Source organism: Sciurus carolinensis, chromosome 3 (genome assembly GCF_902686445.1).
Source record: "Sciurus carolinensis chromosome 3, mSciCar1.2, whole genome shotgun sequence".
NCBI lineage: Eukaryota > Metazoa > Chordata > Mammalia > Rodentia > Sciuridae > Sciurus > Sciurus carolinensis.
The window spans coordinates 51,528,495-51,554,751 of NC_062215.1; the positions used below are offsets into that span (position 1 = coordinate 51,528,495).

General features: G+C 43.0%; 1 protein-coding gene, 7 non-coding genes and 1 pseudogene across 10 annotated transcripts; 8 read left to right on the top strand and 1 right to left on the bottom strand.

The window, feature by feature from the left end:
• The first annotated feature begins 18 nt into the window (after positions 1 to 18).
• On the top strand, positions 19 to 92 carry Trnai-aau (transfer RNA isoleucine (anticodon AAU)). The gene has a single exon. It is a non-coding gene; the product is annotated as a tRNA-Ile (tRNA).
• Positions 93 to 604: 512 nt separating this feature from the next.
• Positions 605 to 686, top strand: Trnas-aga (transfer RNA serine (anticodon AGA)). Its single transcript has one exon. It is a non-coding gene; the product is annotated as a tRNA-Ser (tRNA).
• A 248-nt stretch (positions 687 to 934) lies between these two features.
• Positions 935 to 1,008, top strand: Trnat-agu (transfer RNA threonine (anticodon AGU)). The gene has a single exon. It is a non-coding gene; the product is annotated as a tRNA-Thr (tRNA).
• A 3,987-nt stretch (positions 1,009 to 4,995) lies between these two features.
• Trnap-cgg (transfer RNA proline (anticodon CGG)) lies at positions 4,996 to 5,067 on the top strand. Its single transcript has one exon. It is a non-coding gene; the product is annotated as a tRNA-Pro (tRNA).
• A 554-nt stretch (positions 5,068 to 5,621) lies between these two features.
• Positions 5,622 to 5,693, top strand: Trnad-guc (transfer RNA aspartic acid (anticodon GUC)). Its single transcript has one exon. It is a non-coding gene; the product is annotated as a tRNA-Asp (tRNA).
• A 672-nt stretch (positions 5,694 to 6,365) lies between these two features.
• Trnag-ucc (transfer RNA glycine (anticodon UCC)) lies at positions 6,366 to 6,437 on the bottom strand. Its single transcript has one exon. It is a non-coding gene; the product is annotated as a tRNA-Gly (tRNA).
• Positions 6,438 to 7,065: 628 nt separating this feature from the next.
• On the top strand, positions 7,066 to 7,137 carry Trnaw-cca (transfer RNA tryptophan (anticodon CCA)). The gene has a single exon. It is a non-coding gene; the product is annotated as a tRNA-Trp (tRNA).
• Positions 7,138 to 9,459: 2,322 nt separating this feature from the next.
• On the top strand, positions 9,460 to 9,658 carry LOC124981602 (uncharacterized; annotated as a pseudogene).
• A 7,981-nt stretch (positions 9,659 to 17,639) lies between these two features.
• Aurkb (aurora kinase B) lies at positions 17,640 to 24,149 on the top strand. Of its 3 annotated transcripts, XM_047545653.1 has the most exons (9): positions 17,640 to 17,773; positions 18,062 to 18,157; positions 19,928 to 20,030; positions 20,137 to 20,188; positions 20,328 to 20,519; positions 20,785 to 20,923; positions 21,030 to 21,178; positions 21,918 to 22,092; positions 22,253 to 24,149. In XM_047545653.1, the coding sequence occupies exons 2-9, from the start codon at positions 18,110 to 18,112 to the stop codon at positions 22,424 to 22,426; spliced, it is 1,032 nt and encodes a 343-aa protein (XP_047401609.1). In that variant the 5' UTR covers positions 17,640 to 17,773; positions 18,062 to 18,109; the 3' UTR covers positions 22,427 to 24,149. The 3 variants fall into 3 exon arrangements, with proteins under 3 accessions (XP_047401609.1, XP_047401610.1, XP_047401611.1); XM_047545654.1 differs by lacking the exons at positions 17,640 to 17,773; positions 18,062 to 18,157 and adding an exon at positions 18,871 to 18,916; XM_047545655.1 differs by lacking the exons at positions 17,640 to 17,773; positions 18,062 to 18,157; positions 19,928 to 20,030; positions 20,137 to 20,188; positions 20,328 to 20,519 and having other exon boundaries at positions 20,853 to 20,927.
• The last annotated feature ends 2,108 nt before the right edge of the window (positions 24,150 to 26,257 follow it).

Here is a 26,257-nt window from a genome sequence, read left to right on the forward strand (position 1 = left end):
AACAAAGACGACGTCCCTGGCCGGTTAGCTCAGTTGGTTAGAGCGTGGTGCTAATAACGCCAAGGTCGCGGGTTCGATCCCCGTACGGGCCAGAATTTTCTGTTTTTTTTTCTCAAGCTTCAGCCCCTCACCTCCTGTTATCCTTAAATACTCCTCCACCACCCCACCAAGGAACTTTTTGATAACGAAACGTTACACCTGCTGTTTTTCAAAACAACATGCTACAGCTCTCCAAGACATCGAGAAGATACTTTATAGGCATCTTCGCGTCTTCTTCCGGGAGGTGCAGTTACCGGAGGTGGTTGAGAAAATGGGGAAGGAAGATCGGTAAAAAAAGGACTCCAGAAATACGGGTCGCAAGGCAAAGGCCCTTCCGGGAGGTGCAGTTACCGGAGGCTGTTGGGAGAATGGGGAAGGAAGATCGATAAAAGAGGGTTCCAAAAAGGCGGGGCCGCAAGGCAAAGGCAGTCAGCGCCCATTCGGTTCTGGCGTTTGCGCAACACTGTTTCAGTCTTAACAGGCTTAGAACAAAAACAGTAACAAAAGGGAGTGTTCATGACGTACGAGAACTAAGAAAGGCACAGAAAGAATTCAGTACAAGTGTGTAGTCGTGGCCGAGTGGTTAAGGCGATGGACTAGAAATCCATTGGGGTCTCCCCGCGCAGGTTCGAATCCTGCCGACTACGTGGTATATTTTTCTTCCCCCAGAGATTGAGAGACCCATTAATCCAATCACATTATCTCAGAATTCTAGAATTGAGAAACGCCCCAATCAGTTACTACTTGCTAGGTTTGAAAGCATATATCTACCCATTTCTGAATTAAGTGGAATAGTGTATTCTCAAAGTCAAATTGATTTACCTTGGGTTTGAAAATGTAGGCTGGAAATGTTATATTCCTGTAGTGCTTGCTAGGGAAAAATAATGTTATACTTGGCGCCGTGGCTTAGTTGGTTAAAGCGCCTGTCTAGTAAACAGGAGATCCTGGGTTCGAATCCCAGCGGTGCCTTTATTCGGCTCAGGTAAAGGGGTTTCTGCTGTTTTGTGACTTAATCAGGAGACCCTAAAGTACTGCTTTTCTATCAGAGAACTCAAGGGTCTCAGTTCCTCTCAGAGCACCCAGGTGTCCTGGTGGACCGCAGCTTCGAAAGCTGGCCCTCTCACCCCATTGGCAATCTTGCTCAGCCCTACACAGTCATTTGCCCAGCGAATGCCACAGCGCAATGGCGCTGGTGGCTGCTCTACCACCCAAGTCGCTTCTACTGTAGAAGGTCTAGAATCTGAGCTGCTTGGTTTTGTTCGGGACTTCATTATATTTCTTTTGGCTTGGGGGCCTAATAATTTTATATGTATTTTATATATTTAAAATATAATGCAGCTTGTAGGTAGAGTCCTGAACTGGGCCTTTCACGTGTAGTTATCTCTATCCCTCTCCACAAGAAGAAAGTCTGGGTCCATGCGCTAACACGATTCGGTTGGTCTGAAGCTATCTGGTTTCCTACAAGAAGTTATTGAAAAACTGGAACTATGAGGATTTAACAGTGGTGCACTTTACCTTTTGAATGTAGCCCTTGCTGCTTATCCTGGAAGTGTTTTTTCTTTTCCTCTTCTCCCTCTCCTCCTCCCTAACTTGGGGGCAGGGAATCAGATTACCTTGAGTTATCTGCTCTTCACAGGAAGGAGATGTCACCAGAAGAACTAGGAAGTAACTATCTCCCAAATTAACAAATGAATCCTAACACACCATCAGGGTGCCCTGGAATGTAGCCTTTGAAAGTCTTCTTTAAAGCCCTCTGTTTCCTCTGATGGGCAGAATCACAGCTTCTGGGGCTGGACTCCCCTGTGTTTCTTCTTTGCTAGCAAAGCAGCAAATCTTCTTTTTCCTTTTTTTCAAAACCATCCTCATTATTAAACCGTCCTCATTATTAAATTGGCATGACTTGGCATCAGGGACAAGGATCAAGTTTCAGTAACAAGGACAGGGAGTAGAAAAGAGTAATACAGTTTCCATGGAACCTGGTGTGTAAGGCAGGGCAGGTTGGTGAAGGCAGAAATGAATGGTAATGAGGCTGAGAGAAGACCGACTTATGGACTGTCTGAAGGTCCAACTTCCTTGGAAGATAGAAAGGTCTAGACATTATCCCTTAGCTCAGGATCCTCTGTGAAATGTTTGAGTAAAAATATTGACTTGAAAGAATTGCTCTCCCACCTCAAGCAGGTGATAGGAAAACCCCCAGACCATGTCTGCACACAATACAGCCAACGCTGTGGAAACACATGGATAAGGTAAACTTTTCTTAGAGTTCTTGAGAGGATGTAATCACAACATAAAGTGCTAAGGGCAGGGACAGGGTGCTGCTAGAATATGGGGGCAAGGGAAGTGGCATCTCCTCCAGTTCGAGGGTAGAGGGTAGTTAGGGGAGGCTTTCTGGAGATGAGTCAAGTCTTAATGAGCAAGTAGAAACTCCATTAAACAAAGTAAAACAGGCAGAGAGTGGGGCCTGGGAACACAGCAGGAAACAAATAGAGGAAGCCTGCCCTGCTGGAGTTTATGAGACCCTGGGACACAAAAAAACAACATATTTCACCAAGTTATATAATATGCTACATAAATGTTACAATCAGATCATGTGGGGTGGGTTGGTCACAGAAATGTTAAAAGCTTGCAAGGGCAATTGTAGAGATGACATCAAGACATTTAGGATTTAAAAAAATAGGTTTGAGTAACTGACAGGATGTGGAGTCTGAAAAGGAATAACTTCAGGAGGATACCCACATCAGGGAAGTGCTGGGGGTCAGGAGCTTTGAGCTCCTCAAATATCTTCTCACCCATTTATTTCCTACCCAATCTCTTTCAAACAACTGTGACTGCCTGAAGTTAAATCTTAGAATTGGATCTTTGAGTGTAAATCTCTGACTCCTGTTAAAATGTGAAACATAAAAAAGAAAAAAAAGTAAAATGCTTCCACCAGAGTTGAAACAATGACTAGTTGTTTGTACCTTAGTCTTTGGATTCTGAAAGGGGACTCCTTTCCACTATTGAAACTGGAGTTTTGAAATGAGACTCTAGTCTCATCTCCTCTGGGTTCTTGTCTCACAAATTTTGAAGAATAAAATTCACAGGGAATCAAGGAGGGAAGAGTAAACACAGCAGAATTTATTTAAGCAAGAAGCGATAGAACTCCCACCATGTGGGAGGGGGCCTGAGAGCAGAAAAATCCATTTTGGTGTGCCAGCTTAGGAGTTTATATATGGTTCTGGGTAGAGAATGGGACAAAAATGTATGTAAAATAGGCATCGGAAAAGTATCAAGGCTATCATCTTTCCATCCAGATTCACCCCCATCTTCCTTCCTATAACCTCCATCTGAGTTCACCCCCACCTTGGTTTTTCCACCTCTGGGACAAAGGAGTTGGCTCCCTACAGGGGAGCCTCAGGATCTTTTACATTTGAAATAGGCCTTGATGGTCCTCTTTAATATGTCTACCAGTTAGCCTCCAGGTGTGATTCCTGTGTTTGAATAAGACTGACCATTGATATTCTTATTCACTATGGAAGGCATTTTTCTAGGAGGTCACAGTTTTCATCAAGGGTCTTGAAGGATTTTGGTCTCCCCCTGCATAGATTCAGTGCCTGAGGCCAGGTGAGGGAGGAGTGACTGGAGAACTGGAGCCTGAACGCCAAGCCAGAGGAGACTGGAATTGGAAAGTGACTAGGGAGAGGAGGCGCCAGGTCAGCCCGGAGAACCTCCACAACCATCTGAAGACTTGCAACTCTGATGGGAAAGGTGAGGATGTTTGGGGACATCTGAGAAAGAAAAAATCAAGACCTGAACCCTTCACTGAAGTCCTCACTACCAAAGTATTTGTGGATTGAGAATTAAGAAGGGCCTGGCCCCACAAATCACAAAAGTGGCTATGAAACAAGATGGTTCAACCTAGCAATGGATGCTACCAAATTGGTGCAGGGCCGCTGAAATTCAGAGTCAGGCCTAGGGGCCTCCCTGGCTCAAGAAACTGAACTGTAACTGACCCCACCAGATCTTGTTGAAACTTGGCAGGAGCTGTGGTAAGTGCACTAACATTGAGGCTCACTGAGCCCCCCAGTTGACACTGAGGCCTCAAATCTAAGCCTACTGGTCTTGGATCACACTCATGAGTTACTTTCTTTAGAGCTCTTTACCTTCTGGAAGTCTTAGGCCACAGGTAGGAAGGAGGGTCTCCTAGGAGAGCCATTGCTAGGTCAGAGGCTAAGGGGTAACCTGATCCTATAGGCTGGAAGCCCTGGGACTAGTTCTGGCAAGGGTGTCCAGGGAAGTTTTGGTTACAAGACCTGGTATACCACCCAACTCTGGAGGTTGGAAAGCCAGACCCGCCCACCACACCAGCTCTATAACACCTCTTCGGTCGGTTTTCTTGGCCCCAGGAATCATTGCCTTTGTCACCTGGGCACTGTCACGCGTGTAGGGACACTGGGCTATTGACGAGTCTAGTCCAGGGCATATCCTGCTGGTCACCCCAGTAAGTTACACAAAATGCAGGAACCGCAAGTGAGGCTGGTGTTCACTTAGGTACTTTACGACTCATTAACTGTCCCCAACCCATCCTGAAACCAGGCTTGTCCCCAAAGCTCTACTATGGGGAGCTGGGCCCAAGGACTGCGGGCGGAGGTGGGAAGGATGGGAAATCCAGATTCAGTGATGGCACGGGGTCGGTGACCACCGGGAGCGGGAGCAGTGTTCCAGGCTGTACTGGAAAACAACTCCGGGTGGAGGCAAAGACCACTCCCTCCCACTTCCTCGACGCTATTTCCTGGGAGGAGTCGGGACTCTCGGGCCAGCAGCCAGAAGATTTCTCAAACCCGTGTCCTGGAGTACTCCTTTGGGGAGAATGGTTCCTGACAGCACGCCTGCGTGTCTCAGCTGTAGATGGTGTCCCCGGGACCGCAGCAAGTGTGATACGACCTCTAAGGGCGGTCGCGGGAACTCTTGTACGTCGGCTCGTTGGTCTAGGGGTATGATTCTCGCTTCGGGTGCGAGAGGTCCCGGGTTCAAATCCCGGACGAGCCCACCCTTTTTGCTGACCTTAAGCACAAAATGTTGTTAGTAAGACGGAAAACTGAACTGGAAAGTGACCCGTGTCGACTTATGTGCAGTGAGTTTTTTGTTCTGAGTGAAAACCCGGTGGCAGGAAGAAACTTGGTGCACAGTTCCGACGCATGCCAGGGAGAGCGAAGATACGTCCAGACTTAGACGCAAACTTTCTGCTTGCTCCCCGTTTTACAGTTTGTTGCTTCACCTCGGTCACTAGAGCCTTGTTTCAATTTGAATGATGCCCATTAACCTCCACTTGTGAATGACAGTTGGAGGAAGGGAATGGGAGCAATTCGGGGTGGGCTTGGATCGCCAGGATCTGTCAGAACTCGGGTCTCTAGCTTTAGAGACCGCCTTTCTCTTTCGGTCACTCCTACTCCTTTCTGCCTTTATAGGGACTCGCGTTCAGTTGCATAGATTTATGATTAGCAGCGCTGGGAAAAACAACCTTCCCAAAACTCCACAATATGCGCTCCGAGCACCTTCGAGATCCCAGATCAACGATACGGAAAGGCATTTACGTAGCTCACTCCTCGTTAGTATAGTGGTGAGTATCCCCGCCTGTCACGCGGGAGACCGGGGTTCGATTCCCCGACGGGGAGAAGCTGTGGTTCCTTTTCACTTTTATTCCCTCTCACACTTTTACATCCACTAAATCCCATTCATCTGGAAAAATTCCGTCTGTGCCCGAAGAATAAGAACCAGAGCAGAAGAGGAAGTTTGCCCTGACTATCGAGCACACATTTTGAGTGCCAGTTTGCATTTTACTTCAAGTAACTTGCAATTTAAACGTACGGCTACATTAGCCATTATTCTCTCTGCTCATGCGTCTATGTGCAATAGACGTATTCGTTGATGAGGACTTAGAAAACACAGATGGGCAAACAGCATAAAACAACTCACGTAATAGATCGGAACCCCTCAGCTTGCTTTCTACTTAACACAATTCCAATCGTATCCTGTAGCCGAGCCCAACCGCGGTGAGCCGTGCCGAGCTGAGCCGCTCGGCGCCAGCTGCCGAAGCTGGGTTTGGTTCTCTTTCGCTTTCCTGCGTCTGTATCTGTGCGTTGGTATCGTGATCCTCAGTCTCCAGTCCCAAGTTGGCATAACTGTAGGGTCTTCTCGCTGGGAGTGAGCGAGCAAGGCGATGCGGCTGGAGTCCCAGGCCTAGGGTAGTGTGCCTCAAGGCCAATCCTCAATACGCCATACACAAGGAAACAAGGAGAAGAAAGGGTAATGATAAATAAATTTTTGTGAAAAAGAAAAAGAAGCGTTGCGTTGGCCGGGAATCGAACCCGGGTCAACTGCTTGGAAGGCAGCTATGCTCACCACTATACCACCAACGCACTTGGTAACTCCCTGTTTTAGGAGTTATTTAAGGTCTACGTTCATCCATCTGAAAGACCCGTTAAGAGCTGGAAACGGTAGAGCCGACGCAGGAGTACTAACTTACAGTGTGCTGGGCGATCGGGTAAGTGGCACCGGGTTCTGATCACTGCTGGTGCGCACCTTCTCCCGCGCGACAAGGTGGATTATGTCCAGTGTATAGAATTACAGATAAGAAAACCAAAACCCAGAGAAGCTAATTAAAAGGATTTGTGAGTCAGCGGCAGGCGGGGATTAAGTGTAAAATATCTTCAAGGAGGGCAGAACTACCCTGACACGGTCATGAGAGGAATTCCAGACAAAAAATCTCAAACACATAGATATCGCTTCTTTGTTGAGTGAATTCAATGTATTCCAAGGTGAAAGAACTGGACCTTAAGTCCTATGCACTTGAGCACGATTTATCTCTTTTGGACATTTACACAAAGTGAATTTGATTGCCTTACCCGTGAGCGCTTATCTTGACCCAGGGGCCCAAAAAAGCTGAATAGATTAAAATTTCCGGGACACGGCTAAAGAATAAAGCTCCGCCTCTCATTGCTGACGATAAGTCTGTTCACGATACCGCACGAAAGTTGGGCTCCGGGAGGCCTCGTGGCGCAACGGTAGCGCGTCTGACTCCAGATCAGAAGGTTGCGTGTTCAAATCACGTCGGGGTCAGTAACTGTACTTTTCCAAGTTAAAGAAAAAAACCCCAATCAATATACTAAGTAAAAAATAATAAGTTTTTCTGTTTTGTTTTTTTTTTTTTTTTTTCCTAAAGTGCATGAATATCTCCTAAAAGCAAATTTGGGCACTATAATTTCATTTTACTGTTCCTATCAAATCGACCAACCAAAATAGTCATAATTATAATTTCATAGGTAGTTTAGGTATCCTAACAGAAATTATTCACTAAAAGTCCCAGCTTCTTGTTCAGAAAATTTATTTGTGGCAATAAATACTCTTTATTGGAAAGTGTAGAAACAACTAATCGTTTTTAAAATAGTAGTCATTTTTTGATCACTATCCTAAAACACTATTTTAATTTTTGGCGATTTCACTTCTTTTGCCAGTGATGTCCCTAATCCTGTACTCCATTGTTATCGCTGGTCATCGTAATAGAAATATGATTCTATAGACCTTATAATTTTAATGAGTACCTAAAATTTGATGACAATTCTGTGAATTATTAATCAATTCTCCTAAATTTTGGTATTTTGCCTATCTAATTATTTGCAGATTTGTTTCTTCCTATTTAAAAATGTTGCCAGGAGCATCACTGTACTTTTTTGTTCGTCTGTTTTTGTTTTGTTTCTACTGAATTAGTTCTGTGACCAATTCCTGGAACTTTAGTCTCCAGCTGAAGGTTCGCCTTAGCGGTTCTAGCTGTCCTGCTAACTGTCATGCAGAACCGACCCTTCTTTTTTTCTTTTTCACTAACTTAAAATGAGTTCAATCATCTCTGATTAATTTGAGGTAGAGCACAGGAATGTTAAACAAATATTATGTATTTCTCTAGCAGTCACTAGATGCCGGGGAACACATGCTTTTTTTTTTTTTTCTGATTTTTGTATATTGAAAAATATACAGAGAAATTCAAGCCCGCCACATTCCCACCCCGCCTCGCCCTCAACACATACATAGGCTTTTTATTTCCCAGTGGGAAATTTCTTGACCTATCTTTCCTCGAATAAATATGCCTTTCTAACTGTGACGGACTTGAGTCATGTATTTGACCCTCTCAACACTGTCCACAAGGCTGTCGCCGCCTACACTAGAACCTATGCCGTGCTCTTTTCTCGCTGACCCTTGCCCTGCCTTCTTCCAGAGTGGTCACTGTGTCAGTCCGGACGAAAGCAGAGGGAAACTGTTGACCTCCCCCTGTTGCAGAACTGAAGACCTGCTGATGACAGCAACGCCCGGTGGAGCGGAGGAACTCTGGCGACCTAAGGTAGAGAGAGTACGAAGCTGGCCGCAGCACTGTTCTGCTCCGCTCACTGGCAGCCCAAACCTGAGCACAGGCATTATGTTAATAAGATGATGCAAAAATTGTAATTTTTTCTTTTCTTTTTTTTTAATTAAAATATTTTTTCATTTTACAGACTGCATTTTGATTCATTGTACACAAATGGGGTACAAGTTTTCATTTCTGTGGTTGTACACAAAGTAGATCCACACCATTCGTGTAATCATACATGTGCATAGGGTAATAATGTCTCATTCTACTATCTTTCTGTCCCCCACCCCCTCCCACCTCATTTTCTTCTACACCACCCACAAAAGTGGTAATTTTTTAACTCTATCTTTCTGCCCACATTAATTACTACACACACACACACACACACACACACACACACACACGGTGGGGGGAATATTCATAGAAATATTCATAATAAAGAGGAAAAAGGCACTTATTAGTCCTTACTACTCTCTGGTTACCTGGTGGTAACTGATATTTGTAACCACTGTAATTTTCCCACTATCCCTCCCTTTGCTCCAGCAAACAAGAAAGCTAGTTGTAGTGGGTTTTGTTGTTGTGGGAGAGGATCTCTCCACATTGCCAAGCTGGCCTCAAACATAAGATCCTCCTGCCGCAGCCTCCCGAGTTGCTGGGATTACAAGTGTGGGTCAACGTACCAGGCTGGACAGACACAACCCTACCCATAACAACAGTAGAGGGAAATTGCAGAAGAAATACATATAATTTTTGACATTTTAAACTGGGGCTTCACCTGTAGGTCTTTTATTCAAATTTAAAAATATATATATACTTTTCAGGGATTTATTTATTTAATTTTTTCGGTAATGGGGATTGAATTCAGGGGCACTCAACTACTGAACCCCCCCACATACCCAGTCCTATTTTGTATTTTTATTTAGAGACAGGATCTCACTGAGTTGCTTAGCCCCTTGCTTTTGCTGATGTTGGCTTGTGAACTCGCGATCCTCCTGCCTCAGCCTCCCAAGCAGTCTCGGGGATTACAGGCGTGCTCTACCTCGCCGGGTTTTCAGGGATCATTTCTATAGTTAATTACTGGAGAAGTTTGTCATGTGAAGGTATAGAGCGCCAGAAACCACGAGGAAGAGATGCAGGTTCTCTACTAAGAATGAAGTGGGCTCTTGAAAAAACTACATTTTGCCATCTAGGAGGATTCTTTCCCCTTCAGGGGAGTACCAAGGAGAGAATGTAGTCTAGGGAATGGGGCAGAAGAAAATACAGTAAAACCTAAAGATTTGACTAATCGAATAGTACACAGGTGCTTTTAAAGAGTTTTATTTTGCCAGGTGTGGCGCAGGCCTGTAAACCCGGAGCAGTGACTCCGGACGCTGAGGCAGGGGAATCACAAGTTCAAAGGCAACCTCAGCAATTTAGGGAAGCCCTAAACAACTCAATAAGACCCTGCCTCTAAACAAAATGTAAAAAGGGGTTGAGGATGTGGCTCAGTGGTTAAGCGCCCCTGAGTTCAATACCTGGTACCAGAAGAAAAAAACATTTTTTTTGGTTTAAGTTTTGTTTTGCTTTTGATACCAGGGATTGAACCCAGGGGCATTTAATGAGTGACATCCCCAGCCCTTTTTGTTTTATTTTGAGACAGGGTCTCACTAAATTGCTGATGCTGGCTTTGAATTTGTGATCCTCCTAACTCAGTCTCCCCAGTTGCTGGGATTACAGGTATGCGCCCCATGCCTGGCCTAAAGAGTATTGATATTTAAGTCTCCTGCAATTTAATACTCACATGCCCTAAACATGTAATACATTTCATGTGTTCTTTTTCCTGTTTTTTAAAAAAGTTTATAATTTTAATAGCAAAATATATTTAACATAAAATTTATCATTTTAATTATGACTAAATAATGTTGAAGAAAGGAAGTCAGACACACAATATACGTCTGATTCCATTCGCATAAAGTACAAAGCAAATAAAATTTGCATATGGGCTTGAAAGTCAGGGTATGATTACTTTTTTTTTTTTTTTTTTTTAGTAGTAGTACTGCATATTGATTCAGGGACTTTCTACCACTGAGCTACACTCCCAGCCCTTTTTGTTTTATGTTCAGACAGGGTCTCCCTAATTTGCTGAGGCTGGCCTGAAACTTGGATCCTCCTGCATCAGCCTCCAGAATTGCTAGGATTCCAGGTGTACACCTCCACACCCTGATGGGATATGATTACTTTTGGAAAAGTAGGTAGTAGGAAGGAAAGGAGAATGAGGGGGACTTCTGAGGCCTTCTGAGCTAGAAATGTTCTGTTTCTTTATCTGTGTGTTGTTTACATAGGCTTGTTCAGTTTGTGAAAATTAATGCAACTCTATTTCTTGTATGAATGTTACAGTAAAAATTTAAAAAGTTCACTGAGGCATAGTGTAGAGGCTTGCGATTCAGTCACCTGGGGAGGGGCACCTTCTGGCTGATTAATTCATCCTGGGATGATGCATAAATGGCCCATATTCTGGACCTGGACATGGTCTCAGTTCTCAGTCATCATGGCTGGTACTTGTTTGGTCCAGGCCTGTAGTTTGCACCAAAGACAAACACTTGGGCTATTATAGCCAAGAGCAAACTAAGATAGTGATGTCTTTTGAAACAGGGGTGCTCAAGTGAGTCTGGATGGGACAGGGGTGCCCCATTAATTCCACAGTGTTGCCTCAGGTTAATCTTGACAAGGAAAACTTAGTGGAAAGACCTGGGGGCATTGATAGACTTTCTCAGCAAGAACATTCCAAATGAGTCTGCCTTTGATTTATGGAAGGGGTTTGTCGGTTGATGAAAATTCATATCTTCACATTTTTTGTTGAAATAGTATCAGAAATAAAAGAAACTTGCTGGGTATGGTGATGCACGCCTATAATCCCAGTGGCTGGGGAGACTGAGGCAGGAGGATTGCAAGTTCAAAGCCAGCCTTAGCAATTCAGTGAGACCCTGTATCAAATTAAAAAATAAAAAGGGCTATGGATGTGGGGATGTGGTTCAGTGGCTAAGAGCCCCTGGATTCAATCCCTGGCCCCAAAACAAATAAACAGGAAAAAAAAAAAAAAAAAAGGAAAGAAAGAAAGTAAAGAAAAAATGAAAGAGGGGGAAAGGGAAGGAGCTGCCAACCACAGTGACACACATCTATAGTCCCAGCTACTCAGGAGATTACGGTGGAAGGATTGCATGAGCCTGGCAACATAGAGAGACCCTGTCTTTTTTTTTTTTAAATACTTTTAAAAATGTCTATAGACCTTTTATATATATATATATATATATATATATATATATGTAATATATTATTATTATATATATATTTAAATATATATATATATATATATATTTAAATAGGTGCTGAGAATCGAACCCAGTGCCTCACACATGTTGGCAAGCGCTCTACCACTGAGCCCCCGCCCCAGCCCCAACTGTCTTTATAACAAAGAAACTGACATCCTGGCCTTCCAACCATTGTAGTAACCTAGACATCCTGCCTTGTCCTTTGGAACACAAAACAGTGCTGTCCCTTCCTAATCATGTGAAAGATCAGCCCCTGACAGAATAATAATGACATTCCTCCTCATGACAACCTTTCATTGCTTCTTGGTCAGCACAATCCAAACATCTAACATGACTCAAGAGATGAAAAATTAAGAGAGGAAAAAAAGCTACACTCAGAGGGAATTGCTAATTTACCATTAACAACTGGTGAAGTTTTTTAAAGAACAAAATGGTAAGGACACAATAAAATTTTTACAGAGGAATGGATTTCAAGTGTTCCCAACCAAGGAGAACAAAACACAATTTTTTGCTGAGGGCGGTATTGGGAATTGAACTCAGGGGCATTTGCCCACTGTGCTACATTCTCAGGCCTATTTTGTATTTTATTTAGAGACAGGGTCTCACTGAGTTGCTTAGCACCTCACTTTTGCTGAGGCTTTGAACTCTCCTTCCTGCCTCAGCTGCTTCAGCTTCTGGGATTACAGGTGTTCAACATCCTGCCCACCCAGAACACAATTTTGAACAGAATTGCATTTATTGCTGTGGTTATAGATGGGTGTATATTCAAAGTGTGGTCCACAAACTGGTGCCACCTTGTGGACTTTTTTCTTTTTCTTTTTTTCTTTCTTTTTTTTTTTTTTTCTGATCCAAGACAAGTATAGCGCTTAAAAGTAAGCATTTAGAAACTCATAGCATTTGTCAGAGCACTTTTATATGTGTCAATTATAACATAAAAAGTGGTCTTGCAATTTTTATGTTGTTTCAGATTTAACATTCTGAGGCACACATATGTATTGTATTTTATGAAAATATTGATTTGTGAGAAGCTTAAAATAATCAAGACTGGTCCTTCTCCACAAATCATTTGAGAAACACAAAATAACAAATTTTATTCACTGATTTGAGCAGACAGGTGGGAAATCTGATAGTTTTACTTTTTATGAAAGATGCAAATCCCAATCTTTTTAAATTTTTTTTCTGTAGTTGTAGATGGACAAATAAATAAATTTATTTATTTTTTTATGTGGTGCTGAGGATCGAACCCAGTGCCTCACATGTGCTAGGCAAGCACTCTATTGCTGAGCTACAACCCCAGCCAATCTTATGCTGACCCACAAATACTCCTGGAAGGATCCAAACTGTTCTGATATAATGTACAGGTAGGAATTTAAAGATTGCAGGGGTTAGAAATACTGTATTGGATCTATCAGGCATACTTCACCTATACAATCTGTCCCCTGACAGGTTCAAGAAAAGTCTTCCTAACGTAGGTCATGAGGAATAAAGTATACTGCAAATAATAGAACTTTTATAAAAATTGCTTCCTTTGCTGGTCTCTCTATGCCTAATGTGTTGGTAAAAGTGTTGCAATAGAAATGGGGTTCCTAATCTTGGGAAGTGAAGTTGGGCTGATCCTAAGTAAAAAGAGTGTACCTCAAGTAGTAAAATGGTTTTTTGCAAATGGCAGCATGGTGACCTTGATCATCAAATCTTTGGAAATGCCTCATAATACATAGGTCTCCAACTTTCCAAATTACTCTTGGGCTCCCTAGAACAAACTTGTAGGCAATTGTGGGAGTCACTTATTTCTACCAGCTTCCCCTTGCTGCTTTTGTAACCCAAAGCTCCTTGTCCCCAATGCCAATTCATGCCAATTTAATAATGACACAGTTTTGAGAAAAAGGAAAAAGTTTTATTGCTTTGCTAACAAAGGGGAAACACAGAGAATTCTTATCCCTGATGCTGTGATTCTGCCCACCAGGGAAAACAGAGGGCTTTTAAAGAAGTTATTCAAAGGCTGTATTCCAGGTGTGCCCTGACAGGGGATCCCAGGTGTGCCCTGAAAGTGTGTTAAAATTCACTTCTTAGGTCCACTAGCAGCTATCTCCTTCCTGTGATGGGAGTGTTCAAGGACAGTTAACTAGGGGAAGAAAAGATAACCCTGTCTCCCTAATTTTGTTGGAGAAGGGAGGAAAGAGAGAGAAGAACATGTCCTTTTAAAAATAAGCCTCATCATCACACTACCAGACCTTAAACTATACTACAGAGCAATAGTAACAAAAAAGGCATGGTATTGGCACCACATCAGACATGAAGACCAATGGTACAAAATAGAAGACACAGAGACAAACCCACATAAATGCAGTTATCTCATACTAGGCAAAGGTGCCAAAAATATACATTGGAGAAAAGCCTATTCAACAGATGGTGCTGGGAAAACTGGAAGCCCATATGTAACAAAATGAAATTAAACCTCTATCTCTCACCCTGCATGAAAATCAACTCAAAATAGATCAAAGATTTCAGCACTAGAACAGAGACCCTGTGCCTAATAGAAGAAAAAGTAGGCCCAAATCTCCACCATGTTGGCTTAGGACCGAACTTCCTCAACAAGACTCCTAAAGCACAAGAAGTAAAATCAAGAATCAATAAATGGAATGCATTCAAATTAAAGAGCTTCTCAGCAAAGGAAATAATAATGTGAAGAGAGAGCCTACAGAATAGGAAAAAATCTTTACCACATGCACCTCAGACAGAACATTAATCTCCAGGATATATAAAGAACTCCAAAAACTTAACACCAAAAAAAAAAAAAAAAAAAAAAAAAATCAATAAATGGGCAAAGGAACTGAACAGACACTTTACAGAAGAAGAAATACAATCGATCAACAAACATGAAAAAATGCTCATCATCTCTTGCAATTAGAGAAATACAAATCAAAACTGCTCTAAGATTTTATCTCACTCTAGTCAGAATGGCAATTATCAAAAATACAAGCAATAATAAGTGTTAGTGAGGATGTGGGGGAAAAGGTACACTTTGTTGGTAGGACTGCAGGTTGGTGCAACCACTTTGGAAGCAATATGGAGATTCCTAAGAAAACTTGGAATGGAACCACTATTTAACACAGCTATCCCACTCCTCAATTTTTACCCGAAGTACTTAAAATCAGCATATTACAGTGACACAGCCACATCAATATTTATAGCAGCTCAATTCACAATAGCAAAACCATCTAGGAACCAACCTAGATGCCCTTCAACAGATGAATGGATAAAGAAAATGTGGTATATATACACAATGGAATATTACTCAGCCTTAAAAAAGAATGAAATTATGGCATTTGCAGGTAAATGGATGGAACTAGAGACTATCATGCTATGTGAAATAAGCCAATCCCCAAAAAAACAAAGGCAGAATGTTTTCTCTGATAAGTGGATGTTGATCCATAGTGGGGAGTGGGCAGGGAAAAATGAAGGAACTTTGGATTGTGCAGAGGGGAGTGAGGTGAGGGGTGAGATGGTGGGGATGGGAAGGGTGGTAGAATGAGACAGATAATATTACCCTATATAATGTATGAAAAAAAATTTTTTTAATTAAAAAGAAAAATCCTTTCTGGGGGGAGGAAAAAAAAAGAAGGGGTGAACTTCCTTGTATAATAGTTATGCTTTTGATGTTTAATGTTCTGTATAAGAATGTATACAAACTTTTGGCGGTGTAGCTGTGTTTAATGGCATTAATTGTGGTGATAGTTTCACAGGTGTATGTTTACCTCCAAACTCATCAGTTATTTTTTTGTTTTGTTTTGTTTTGTTTTGTTTTTCTTTTTTGTGGTGGTGCTGGGGATTCAACCCAGGGCCTTGTACATACAAGGCAAGCACCCTATGGACTGAGTTATATCTCCAACCCTCATCAAGTTTTAATGTTTGTATATCAAACATACCTCAATAAAGTTGTTAATGCACACACAGACACACACAAAAATAACCTTCAGAGCAAGGAGGGCTATATTCAAAAAGTAAAGTGGACCACTGTTACACTTTCACTCTAGCTGCTGAGAGAGATGCTGACTTTACCAGCCGTCTTTCAGAAGTCCTGTGACACAGTTCTTTTTTTTTTTTTTTTTTTTTTTTTGCGGTGCTGGGGATTTGAACCCAGAGTCTTGTGCTTGTACCAACCGAGCTATATCCCCAGCCCCTGTGAAACAGTTCTGACCAACATGGAATATACTGGGTGCTTCTTGGAACGTGATTTTCAAAATAAAAGGAACAGCCAGACATGGTGGCACAGGCCTGGCAATTTGAGAGGCCAGGCAGGAGGATGGCGAGTTCAAGGTCAACCTCAGCAATTCAGTTAGATCCTAAGCAGTTTAGTGAGACACTGTCCCAAAATAAGAAATAGAAAGGGCTGGGATGTAGCTCTGTGAGAAAGCACCCCTGAGTTCAATTCCCAGCACCAAAAAGTAAAGGAAAAGAAAAGAAACAGGTAGTTGGCAGTCATCTTGCAATCATAAGGGAGAACTCTGAGTACAAAAGACCAATCCAGATCTCTAACCTTGTTCATACTACAGATACGCAGCATAACTACACTATTACAGAAAGGGGAAGCAGGTGGTTTCCCTAGAAGGGGAAAAAAATAGGGAAGGGTGCTAGACAGGACATACAAATACACACCAGGTATTATTTCGCAGAAGGTCCTGATTAATTTTAATTGTTTTTAGTTGTAGATGGACACAATATCTTTATTCTATTTATTCATTTTATGTGGTGCTGAGGATCAAACCCAGCATCTCACACGTGGGAGGCAAGCATTCTACCACTAAGCCATGATCAGAGGCCCTTATTTATTTATTTTTGTAGTGGGGTTTGAACCCAGGGGTATTGTACCACTGAGCCACACCTTCAGCCCTTTTTATTTTGAGGTAGTATCTCACTAAATTGCTTAGGGCTCTGCTAAATTGTTGAAGCTGGCCTTGAGCTTGCAGTCCTCCTACCTCAGCCTCCAGAGTCACTGGAATTACAGTCATGCACCACCCAGCCAGGCCTGATACACTTTAATTTAACCCACTAGGGAAATGTGAGGGTTAGAAAAGGGTGGGGAGCAGAGAAAAAAGGAGTGTAGCAAGAAGGAGTAAAAAGGAGAGTAGCTCCAAACAACATGCCAGCTATCTGAGGACCAACAGAGAAAGGTCCACAGGTGGAAAATTCCTCCTAGGAACATGAAGGACTTACGAGATCAAAATAGCAATGGCATAAAAAAAAAAAAAAAAAAAAAAAAAAAAAAAAAAAAAAAGTCACGCAAATGGACAGTGTAATAGAATATAGAATAGAGAGCCCAGAAATAGAGTCAAGAACAGTTGGTATTCAATATTCATAGGTTCTGCATCCAGGATTCAACCAATTGTGGTTCCAAAAGAAAATTATGTAGACTTTTTGCATCATAATTCCCTATCCAATACAGTATTACAACTGTTGTCATAGCATTTACATCGTATTCCATATCTTAAGTAATCTAGAAATAGTTTAACCTAGACTTCAGAATGTGTAGGTTCTATGCAAATATTACGCCATTTTACATAAGGGTCTTGAGTGTCTAGGCAGTGGGATCCTCGAACCAATCACCCACAAATAACTAAAGATGACAATATATACAGTGATTTTATTAAGGGCCGCATTGAAAACTTGGGAACAGGGTAGTTTTCTTTTAAAAATGGTGTGGGCATAATGACTCTCACCATCTGATAGAAAACAAAGACCCTAGTTTACACAGACGGATAAATTCCAATCGTATTAAATATTTTAAAATGTTTAAAAGAAACAAAATAATTTGGGGGGCGGTTCTCAGGAAACTTGACTAAGCCCGAACCGAGCCCGCGGTAGCTCACTCATTGGTTGCCCACACCTACGTCACGGGACGGACATAGCCAATGAGGATTGGGCATGTACGGCGAGCTCGGCCAATGGGGCCGGAGCGGGAGATTTTAAAAGTGCCTCAGCAAAGCTACGACTAGGCAGGTTCACTAGTGTTTGCGGACGACTGGGATAGTAGCTGTGCTACGGCCTCCGGGTGAGCTGCTTTCCTTTTGCTGGTCTTGAGCTGGGGGAGGGCAGGCGATCAAGGCAGATCGGGCGGTCCGTTGGGGCCCGCGCGTACTCCGCCTGGCTGCTGAGCGTTCAAGGATAAAGCGAGGGTCCTGAAAGTGGGTGGGACAGACAGCAGGGCGGAGGCGGTGAGAGCAGCGCCCATATGCTATCGGACCATGACCAACAGGCAGACCTCCCTTCCACCGGTCCAGGCTAGCATTTCCGGTTAGATCGATCCAACCTCTCTCACTCTTTTCTCTGCTTTTCACAGCTCTGTTTCCCTTCTCCGCCCAGCTCTCCTCCCATTTTCTCTGTAAGGATGGCCCAGAAGGAGAATGCCTACCTCTGGCCCTATGGCCGACAGACGGTAAGGCCCTTCTCACCCCGGGATAGGAGTGTTCCTACCTTGGAGAGTTAAGGTTCTGCAGAGGACGATCCTCTAAGCACTTTTCTTCCCGTTACGCTCCTACCCATGGGCCTCAAGAATTTGCTGCAGAACCTGGTCTGGTCACTTGCAGCCAAATCCTGTCAAATGCTGTCAGCTTCAATAGTGACTCCCAGCCCTTGAGGATTTCTGCAGGACTTTGCCTACAGACAAATTATATCTGGGCCTGAACAGGCAAGGTCTGATCTTCAGGCCATAATTCCTAACCCTTACCCTGAAGAAATAAACTGGGCAGAGAATTGACTTTGGAAGAACATAGATAAAGTTACTGTTTAAAATGTCCAGGACAGTTTAAAATTAATCCTTTGGAAGTTATTTTCAATGGTTGAGATTGAAACCAGGGCCTCAGTTTATGCTAGGAAAACGCCTACCACTAAACTACACCCCCAGCCCTTGAATTTACTTTAATGACTGGTATGAAGTAAGGGTCCAAATAGATTTATTTTCCAGTTATCCAAACATCTTTCATTGAAGAGCCTACCCTCTGATTTTTTTTTTTTTTTTTTTTTTTTTTTTTTGTCTTTGTGGTACCAAGAATGGAACCCAGGAGTCCTTTACCACTGAGCTACTTCCCCAGCCTTTTTAATTTTATTTTGAGACTGACGGTCTCACTAACTTGCTGAGGCTGGCCTTGAACTTGTGATCCTACAGGCATAGCCTCCCAAGTCACTGGAACTAGAGGTGTGTATACATCCAAATCCTGCTTACTCTTTGTTTTGAAATACCACCTTTATTATATATATTAAATTCCCACATAGATATGAGAATAGTCTATGTTTGTACTATATTTTGTTCAGCTTGGTTATTTGTCAATCTATACTAATATCACTGGGAGCAGACTCTTAGAGGCAGTGGAGGCTTTCTTCTCTTGGCTGAAGAAGTAAAGAGTGCTGCACAGACTTTGCTCCCTGTAGACCTTGAGCATCCTACAGAGTCCTTGTGTTCCCTTACCACCTGCACATTCCCTCATGGAATACAAAGTAAGGCTTACAAGAGTGGAGTCTGAAAGAGAAATCATTGTCACTTTTGCCTTGGTCACTCCCAAAAGAAAGTGTGTCTCTAGGGGCTGGGGAGATAGCTCAGTTGGTAGAGTGCTTGCCTTGTAAGCACAAGGCCCTGGGTTCGATCCCCAGCACCCAAAAAAAAAAAAAAAAAAAGTGTGTCTCTAATCTGAATAGTTAAGAGTGAAGAAGTGGTCCAAGACCATGAGAGTAGACCATGGTGTCCTTAAAGCCTGTTGTAAAGAATTACATACTGGTGTTTGCCGCAACATTCAGGTCTTCAAGGAACTTATTCAAGCCTTAATAGTCTGATCTTTTTAAAGAACCTTGAGAATGCCTCTGTGTTAAATTTATTGAATTGTGGATATTCATTGACCTAGCCCTCTGCTGTCACCTGGGATTAGAGGCTGGGTGAATGAGTGTGTACTATGGACAGGACTATACAGGTTGGACAGTTTCATGCTTGAGAAGGTAGTGTGGACAAAAATCAAAGAGGTGAAATGTTAGAGTAAGTCCTTTGCCCTCCATCTTAGATTGTTTATTAGCAACCCATTTTAATGTGCAGCAATGAGTAGAATTTTGAACTAGGGATGGACGGGTGGGTGGCTCTTTAGCAAATGCTGCCTGCAGCACATTCCAGCCTGGTCTCCAGGACAAAGGCACCCTCAGAGGTACCCCTGCTCCTTTTCAGTCTCAATCAGGCTTGAACATCCTGCCCCAGAGGGTCCTCCGGAAGGAGCCTGCTACTCCATCTGCACTTGTCCTCATGAGTCGCCCCAATGGCCAGCCCACAGGTAACTAGAAAAGGGGAAAGAAGATTGAGCAGAGGGACTGAAATCTGGGAGGGTGTAGGGATGAGACTATGAAAGGAGGGCCTCAACTTACCTGCTCTCTCCTTAGCTGCCCCTGGCCAGAAGGCAGGAGAAAACAGCAGTGGGGCACCCAACTCCAGGTAAGTACTCAAGCCTGGGGGTGGAGAGTGGGATGGGATGGTGAAGAGGCAAGAGATGGGGTTAAGGGAGGGAGGGAAAGCATACATCTTAGAGGGTGGACAAGAGAGCGCTGAGCTGCCTGCTCCCACTTTCTAATAGGCGGCCCCTCACAATCAACGATTTTGAGATTGGGCGTCCTCTGGGCAAAGGCAAATTTGGAAATGTGTACCTGGCTCGAGAGAAGAAAAGTCATTTCATTGTGGCACTCAAGGTCCTCTTCAAGTCTCAGATCGAGAAGGAAGGTGTGGAACACCAGCTGCGCAGGGAGATCGAGATCCAGGCCCATCTGCAGTATGTTCCCACCTCAGAGCCTAACCCCATTTGTGCCCTCACCCACAGCTCCTGGATCAATTATACCTTAACCAGACTGCTGTCTCTTAGCTGTGACCAGTGAACCCCCTGAGTTATCAGTATGAGCCAGCTATCCCAGCTCCCCCTAACTACACCTAACTCTTGTCCATGTGCGACCCTGGTTCAGCTCTGGTTTAGTCCTGTCATCTTACTGGCTCCCTAATCCCAGGATGCAACCTGAGGCTTCCTCTATCTGTTCCCCCAGGCATCCCAACATCTTGCGGCTCTACAACTATTTTTATGATCGGAGGAGGATCTACTTGATTCTGGAGTATGCCCCCCGGGGAGAGCTCTACAAGGAACTACAGAGGTGCCGCACTTTTGATGAGCAGAGAACAGCCACGGTCGGTCAGCCTGGGTGGGCACCTGGGACTCCAGCCCAGGTGTTTGGGGGCTGGAGATATACAGTTTGCAGCTTAAGGCCTGACTCCCTGTTGTTGGCCCTCTCAGATCATGGAGGAGTTGGCGGATGCTCTGATGTACTGCCATGGGAAAAAAGTGATTCACAGAGATATAAAGCCAGAGAATCTGCTTTTAGGGCTCCAAGGCGAGCTGAAGATTGCGGACTTTGGCTGGTCTGTGCATGCCCCCTCTCTGAGGTATGGTAGCTGGGGCAGGGGTAGAGGGAGCCCTGGCATAAGGCTGCAGCATTCTACATAAAACTCCAAATTTTATTACCCAGAGACATTGGGATTTGTTCTCATGCAACAGACTCAACAATTTGGTTGTCCCCACAACCCAAGTCCACTTGGTATATTGGGACCCTTTTGCCATATCATTGAGAAAATTCTCAAACTTTTTTTGGGGCCTTACAAATGCTAGGCAAGCACTCTACCACTGAGCTACATCTCTAGCCCTTTTTATTTTTTATTTTGAGGCAGGGTCTTACTAAATTGCTCAGGGCCTTGCTAAATTGCCAAGTCTGGCCTTGAACTTGTCATCCTCCTGCCTTAGCCTCCTGAGTCACTGGGATTGCAGTCCTGTGCCACCGTGCCATGTCATTGTTACTGGTTTCTTGGTAACCTCTGTTATTTAGGCAGAACATACTTGGTGGGCATTAGAGATATCTCCAATGTTTCTTTCATTTCAAGGTGAGCATTGCTTTTATGTCAGATTATTAGGATATATCCCTCAGTGTGGCAGTGCCAGGCAGTGTGTAAGCTGACCTCTGGTGCTTTGGTTTATATTATCACCCAACTCTACCCCAGTGTTGCTATCCGGTTTGACTGGAATACTTTCCTGGTGCATCTGGGGGTCATTTGGCTCCCTGCTATCAGGCAGCAAGGAGAAGAAAGGCTGTCTGACTTGTGGACTCTTGCCCACTTTTCATCCCCCCAGGAGAAAGACAATGTGTGGTACCCTGGACTATCTACCCCCAGAGATGATTGAGGGGCGCACACACAATGAGAAGGTAGATCTGTGGTGCATCGGGGTACTCTGCTACGAGTTGCTGGTGGGGAACCCACCCTTCGAGAGTGCCTCACACAATGAGACCTATCGGCGGATTGTCAAGGTGAGGGGTCTGCCAGGGCTTTGTTGGTTTTAGGGGTTGGACTGGGAGTGGACAGAATGGATGTGCTGCCTGGGCTCTGTACAAGTCTCTGAATAGAGTGAGTGGTCAAGGAAATGTAGCCATGGTGACAAACGCCATTCTTCTTTCTCCACACTTGCAGGTGGACCTGAAGTTCCCTCCTTCTGTGCCCACAGGGGCCCAGGACCTCATCTGCAAGCTGCTCAAACATAACCCCTCTGAAAGGCTGCCCCTGGCCCAGGTCTCAGCTCACCCTTGGGTTCGGGCCCATTCACGGAGGGTGCTGCCTCCCTCTGCTCTTCATTCTGTCCCCTGATGGTCCCTGTCATTTACTTGGTTGTGTCTGTTTGTATGTCTGTGTATGTGCAGGTGGAGGTAGGGGTCCTGGACTGTTCCCTTATCTGTCTTCTACCTCCTTTTTATTTAATAAAGCCTATAGCTTTTTGTACTGATGAATGTAGAGGTTCTGGGTAGAGGCTTTGCTATGGAGGAAGCTGTCCCTTAGGGTAAGGAGTGGACACCTATCCTGGGTGGTAGGGATCAACACTGCATAATTACTGCTGGTAACATTCCACCCTTTCAGCTTCCAGCCACCCACACACACCCATTTCTTTTCCCTACTCTGACTCCCTCCCAGAACCTGGGTATGATTGGGGGACCTTAGCTCCCCACTGCTATACTTGATCACCAGCCATCTCTGCCTGCTTTCTGACTTCTAGTGTTTTCCTCTCCTGGCTCATTTCCTGCCTCATTGCCAACTTAGGAGTGAAATGAGCATGACTGTAACCTAGAAGTTGTCATTTTTTGTGTGTTTTACTGTTCTGACTAGGATCTCGTATAGGAGTGAGTAGAAGCAGTATAAAGGTTCCACCATTAAGTATTATGATTGCCATAGGTTTTTTGTGGAAAGTGCTGGGGGTGAAACCCAGGACCTTGAGCCTGGTAGGCAAGTGCTCTATTGAGCTACATCCCTACTCTTTTCCATAGGGTTTTATTTGTTTTGTTTTTGTTTTTTGAGACAAGGTCTGGCTCTGCTGTCCAGGCTGGCCTTAAACTCCTGGGCTCAAAAATCTTTGCTGCTCCAGGCTTCTAAGTAGCTGGGACTATAGGGCTCAACCCTGCCCAGTTGTTTTAGGTTGTCGGAGTTTTTTGTTTTTGTTTTTGTTTTTGGTACTGGGGATTGAACTCAGGGACACTCGACCACTGAGCCACATCCCCAGCCCTATTTTGTATTTTGTTTAGAAACTGGGTCTCAGTGAGTTGCTTAGTGCCTCACTTTTGCTGAGATTGGCTTTGAACTTGTGATCCTCCTGCCTCAGCCTCCAGAGCTGCTGGGATTACAGGCATGTGCCCAACTTTGTTTTAGATTTTTAACAGATAGTCCTTCATCAGGAAGGAAGGCCTAATCTACTCTAGTTTGCTGGGAATCTTTTCTTTAAAACATTTTTTTTGTATCATGAATCAGAGTTGACTTTCATCAGATGCTTTTTCTGTTATCTATTGATTTGTTTTTTTATCAATATGATGAATGCATCAATCATTTCTTATTTTTATTTTATCCTAATTATGCATGCTATCTTAGATTCCTAGGATTGCTATTATAAATGACACAACTTGGTTTAAAACAATAGAAATTTATTGTCTTCACAGTTCTGAAAGTCCTTGGCCTAAAATCAATGTGTCAGAAGTGTCCTGCTCCCTTTGAAGGCTCTGGAGAGAATCCTCCTTTGCCACTTTCAGCATCAGATGAACCCAGCATTTCTTCATAACTCCAGTCTCTCTCTCCATCTTTACCTGGCTATCCTTTCCCTCTCCTTCTGTCTCTCCTCTGTGCCTTATAAGAACACAAGTCATTTGATTTAGGGCCTGCCCAGATAAACCAAGGTGATTTCATCTTAAGATCTTTAATCACATCTCCTGAGATGTGTTTTCCCAAAAAAATGTCACATTTATAGGTTCCTGGGGTTAGGATTTAGAAATAGCTTTATGGGACCACCATGTAATTCTTTACACATGCTAATAGATTAGAATGATTGAATGATATACTACATATTCTTTTTTCTTTTTTTTTTTTTTTAAAGAAATCTTCCTGGGCTGGGGATATAGCTCAGTTGGTAGAGTGCTTGCCTCACAAGCATCAAGGCCCTGGGTTCAATCCCCAGCACCGCAAAAAAAAAAAAAAAAAAAAAGGAATCTTCCTATTTCTATCTCCTCAGAGACAACCAATTCCAAGTCTTTTCACTGTTTTGTTTTGTTTTGCTTTTGGTATTTACTATAGCTTCTCAACTTACTGGGGTTACAACCTGATAGAATCATCATAAGCTAAAAAAATTGTAAGCTGAAAAATGCCTTTAATTACTAATCTATGGAACATCAATGGTGTGCCTAGCCTACCTCAAACTAAGAAAACTTAACTTTAGCCTACAGTTCAGTAAAATCCTCTGACACAGAACCTATTTTATAATAAAGTGTTAAATAATCCATAATTTGCTGAATGCTGAAAGTGACAAATAGTTGTTTGGAACACTTTGGCACCATCAAACAATTGAAAGTCAAGCCATTGTAAGACATCTATATTTCTAAATCACATGCTTCTGTTTCCAGTTTTAGACTTTATCTATTATTTTCCCACTAAAAACTTTTGGTACTGGGAGTAGAGCTAAGTACAGGCCTTGGATTGAATCCCCAGCACTGGAAAAAAAAAAAAAAAGATTTTGTTCTTTAATCCCACTACCACCCTACATGTGTACATTTTCTGTCCAACATCCTTCTGTTGTAGTTACATCATAATTTTGGTTAGATGTATTCATTTGATAGTAGTTACTAAGTATATTCTACATTCTAGGCACTATTCTAGAGGCTAAGGGAGAAGCAATTAGAAGAAATTGGGTATGGGACTCAGTGGTAGAGTGCTTGTCTAGCATGCACCAGGCCTTGGGTTCAATCCCCAGCAATGCAAAAACCAGGAATAACCCTCTTTCCACAGAACTCACATAGTTAAAGGGCCAATGCCCAATGTTTATGCCATGACTATAAGAAGTTGGCCAGGCTAACACAAGCAGCATTGTATTGTCTTCCTGTCTCGTACAACTTTGAACTGTCCTTAAAGTCAGTTGTCTTGTGTCATTTGCTTGGTATATGTATTTCTAATCCATCTACAAAGTCTTACCCAGTCTAAGCACCTAAAACTATAAACATTCATCAAAATATTTCACTGTACCACACAGGCCTCAAATAACTGTATATTTTGTTATTCAGTTCTCAATATTCTCTGCTGACCATGGCCATTTCCTCTGACTCAGGAATGTCTCAAAGGTGTTCCAGATATTCCAGTTACATGGGATTGCCCCTGTATATGCTCTGTTCCCTTTCTCCTTTAACCTCTCTACCAAGTCCCTTTGGCAGATGCCCTATTCCTGCCACTCCTCATCTCCATGTACCCCGGGACTTGCTTCCCCAAGGCTTGGATTAGAGCCCAGGATTGTCTCATTAAATTCCTTTTAAATTTACATAAATTAAACAAGTGGATTTTCTTTATTTTATTTTATTTATTTATTTATTTTTGAATTTTCTTATAGGTGATATGAATAAGGTAAATTCCACTTTTCCAAATACCCTAATATTAGAAACTAACATCAATCAGTTCGGCAACATCTTTCTAATCCTTTCTTTGTATTTATATTCACATCTATATACATACTATATATCTATATATTTTTAAAGGTTTTATTCATTTTATTATATCACCCAGAAACTTTCATACAGAGATGACTGCAAATTAAGACAGCATATTTTTAGCACATGGGGATTTCTTTTATGTAAATTGCATTACACTCTATGTATTTTTTTGTTACTTGCTTTTTGCCAATTTTATCTTAGAAGGTTTTGACAGCTTGGGTAATGTACTTTGTTTTTTAAAACTGCTACATTACAGTATATAATGTAGATATTCCAAGGTTTTTAAGCTGTTGAACTTGGATTCCCCACCCCCAGGACTGGGATGGAACCCAGGCTTACTCTACCACTGAGCTACATCCCTTTTTTAAATTTTGAGACAGGCTATCCCTAAGTTGCCCAGGCTGGCCTTCAATTGGTGATCCTCCTGCCTCAGCCTCCCAAGTAGCTAGGATTATAAGCATGCACCACT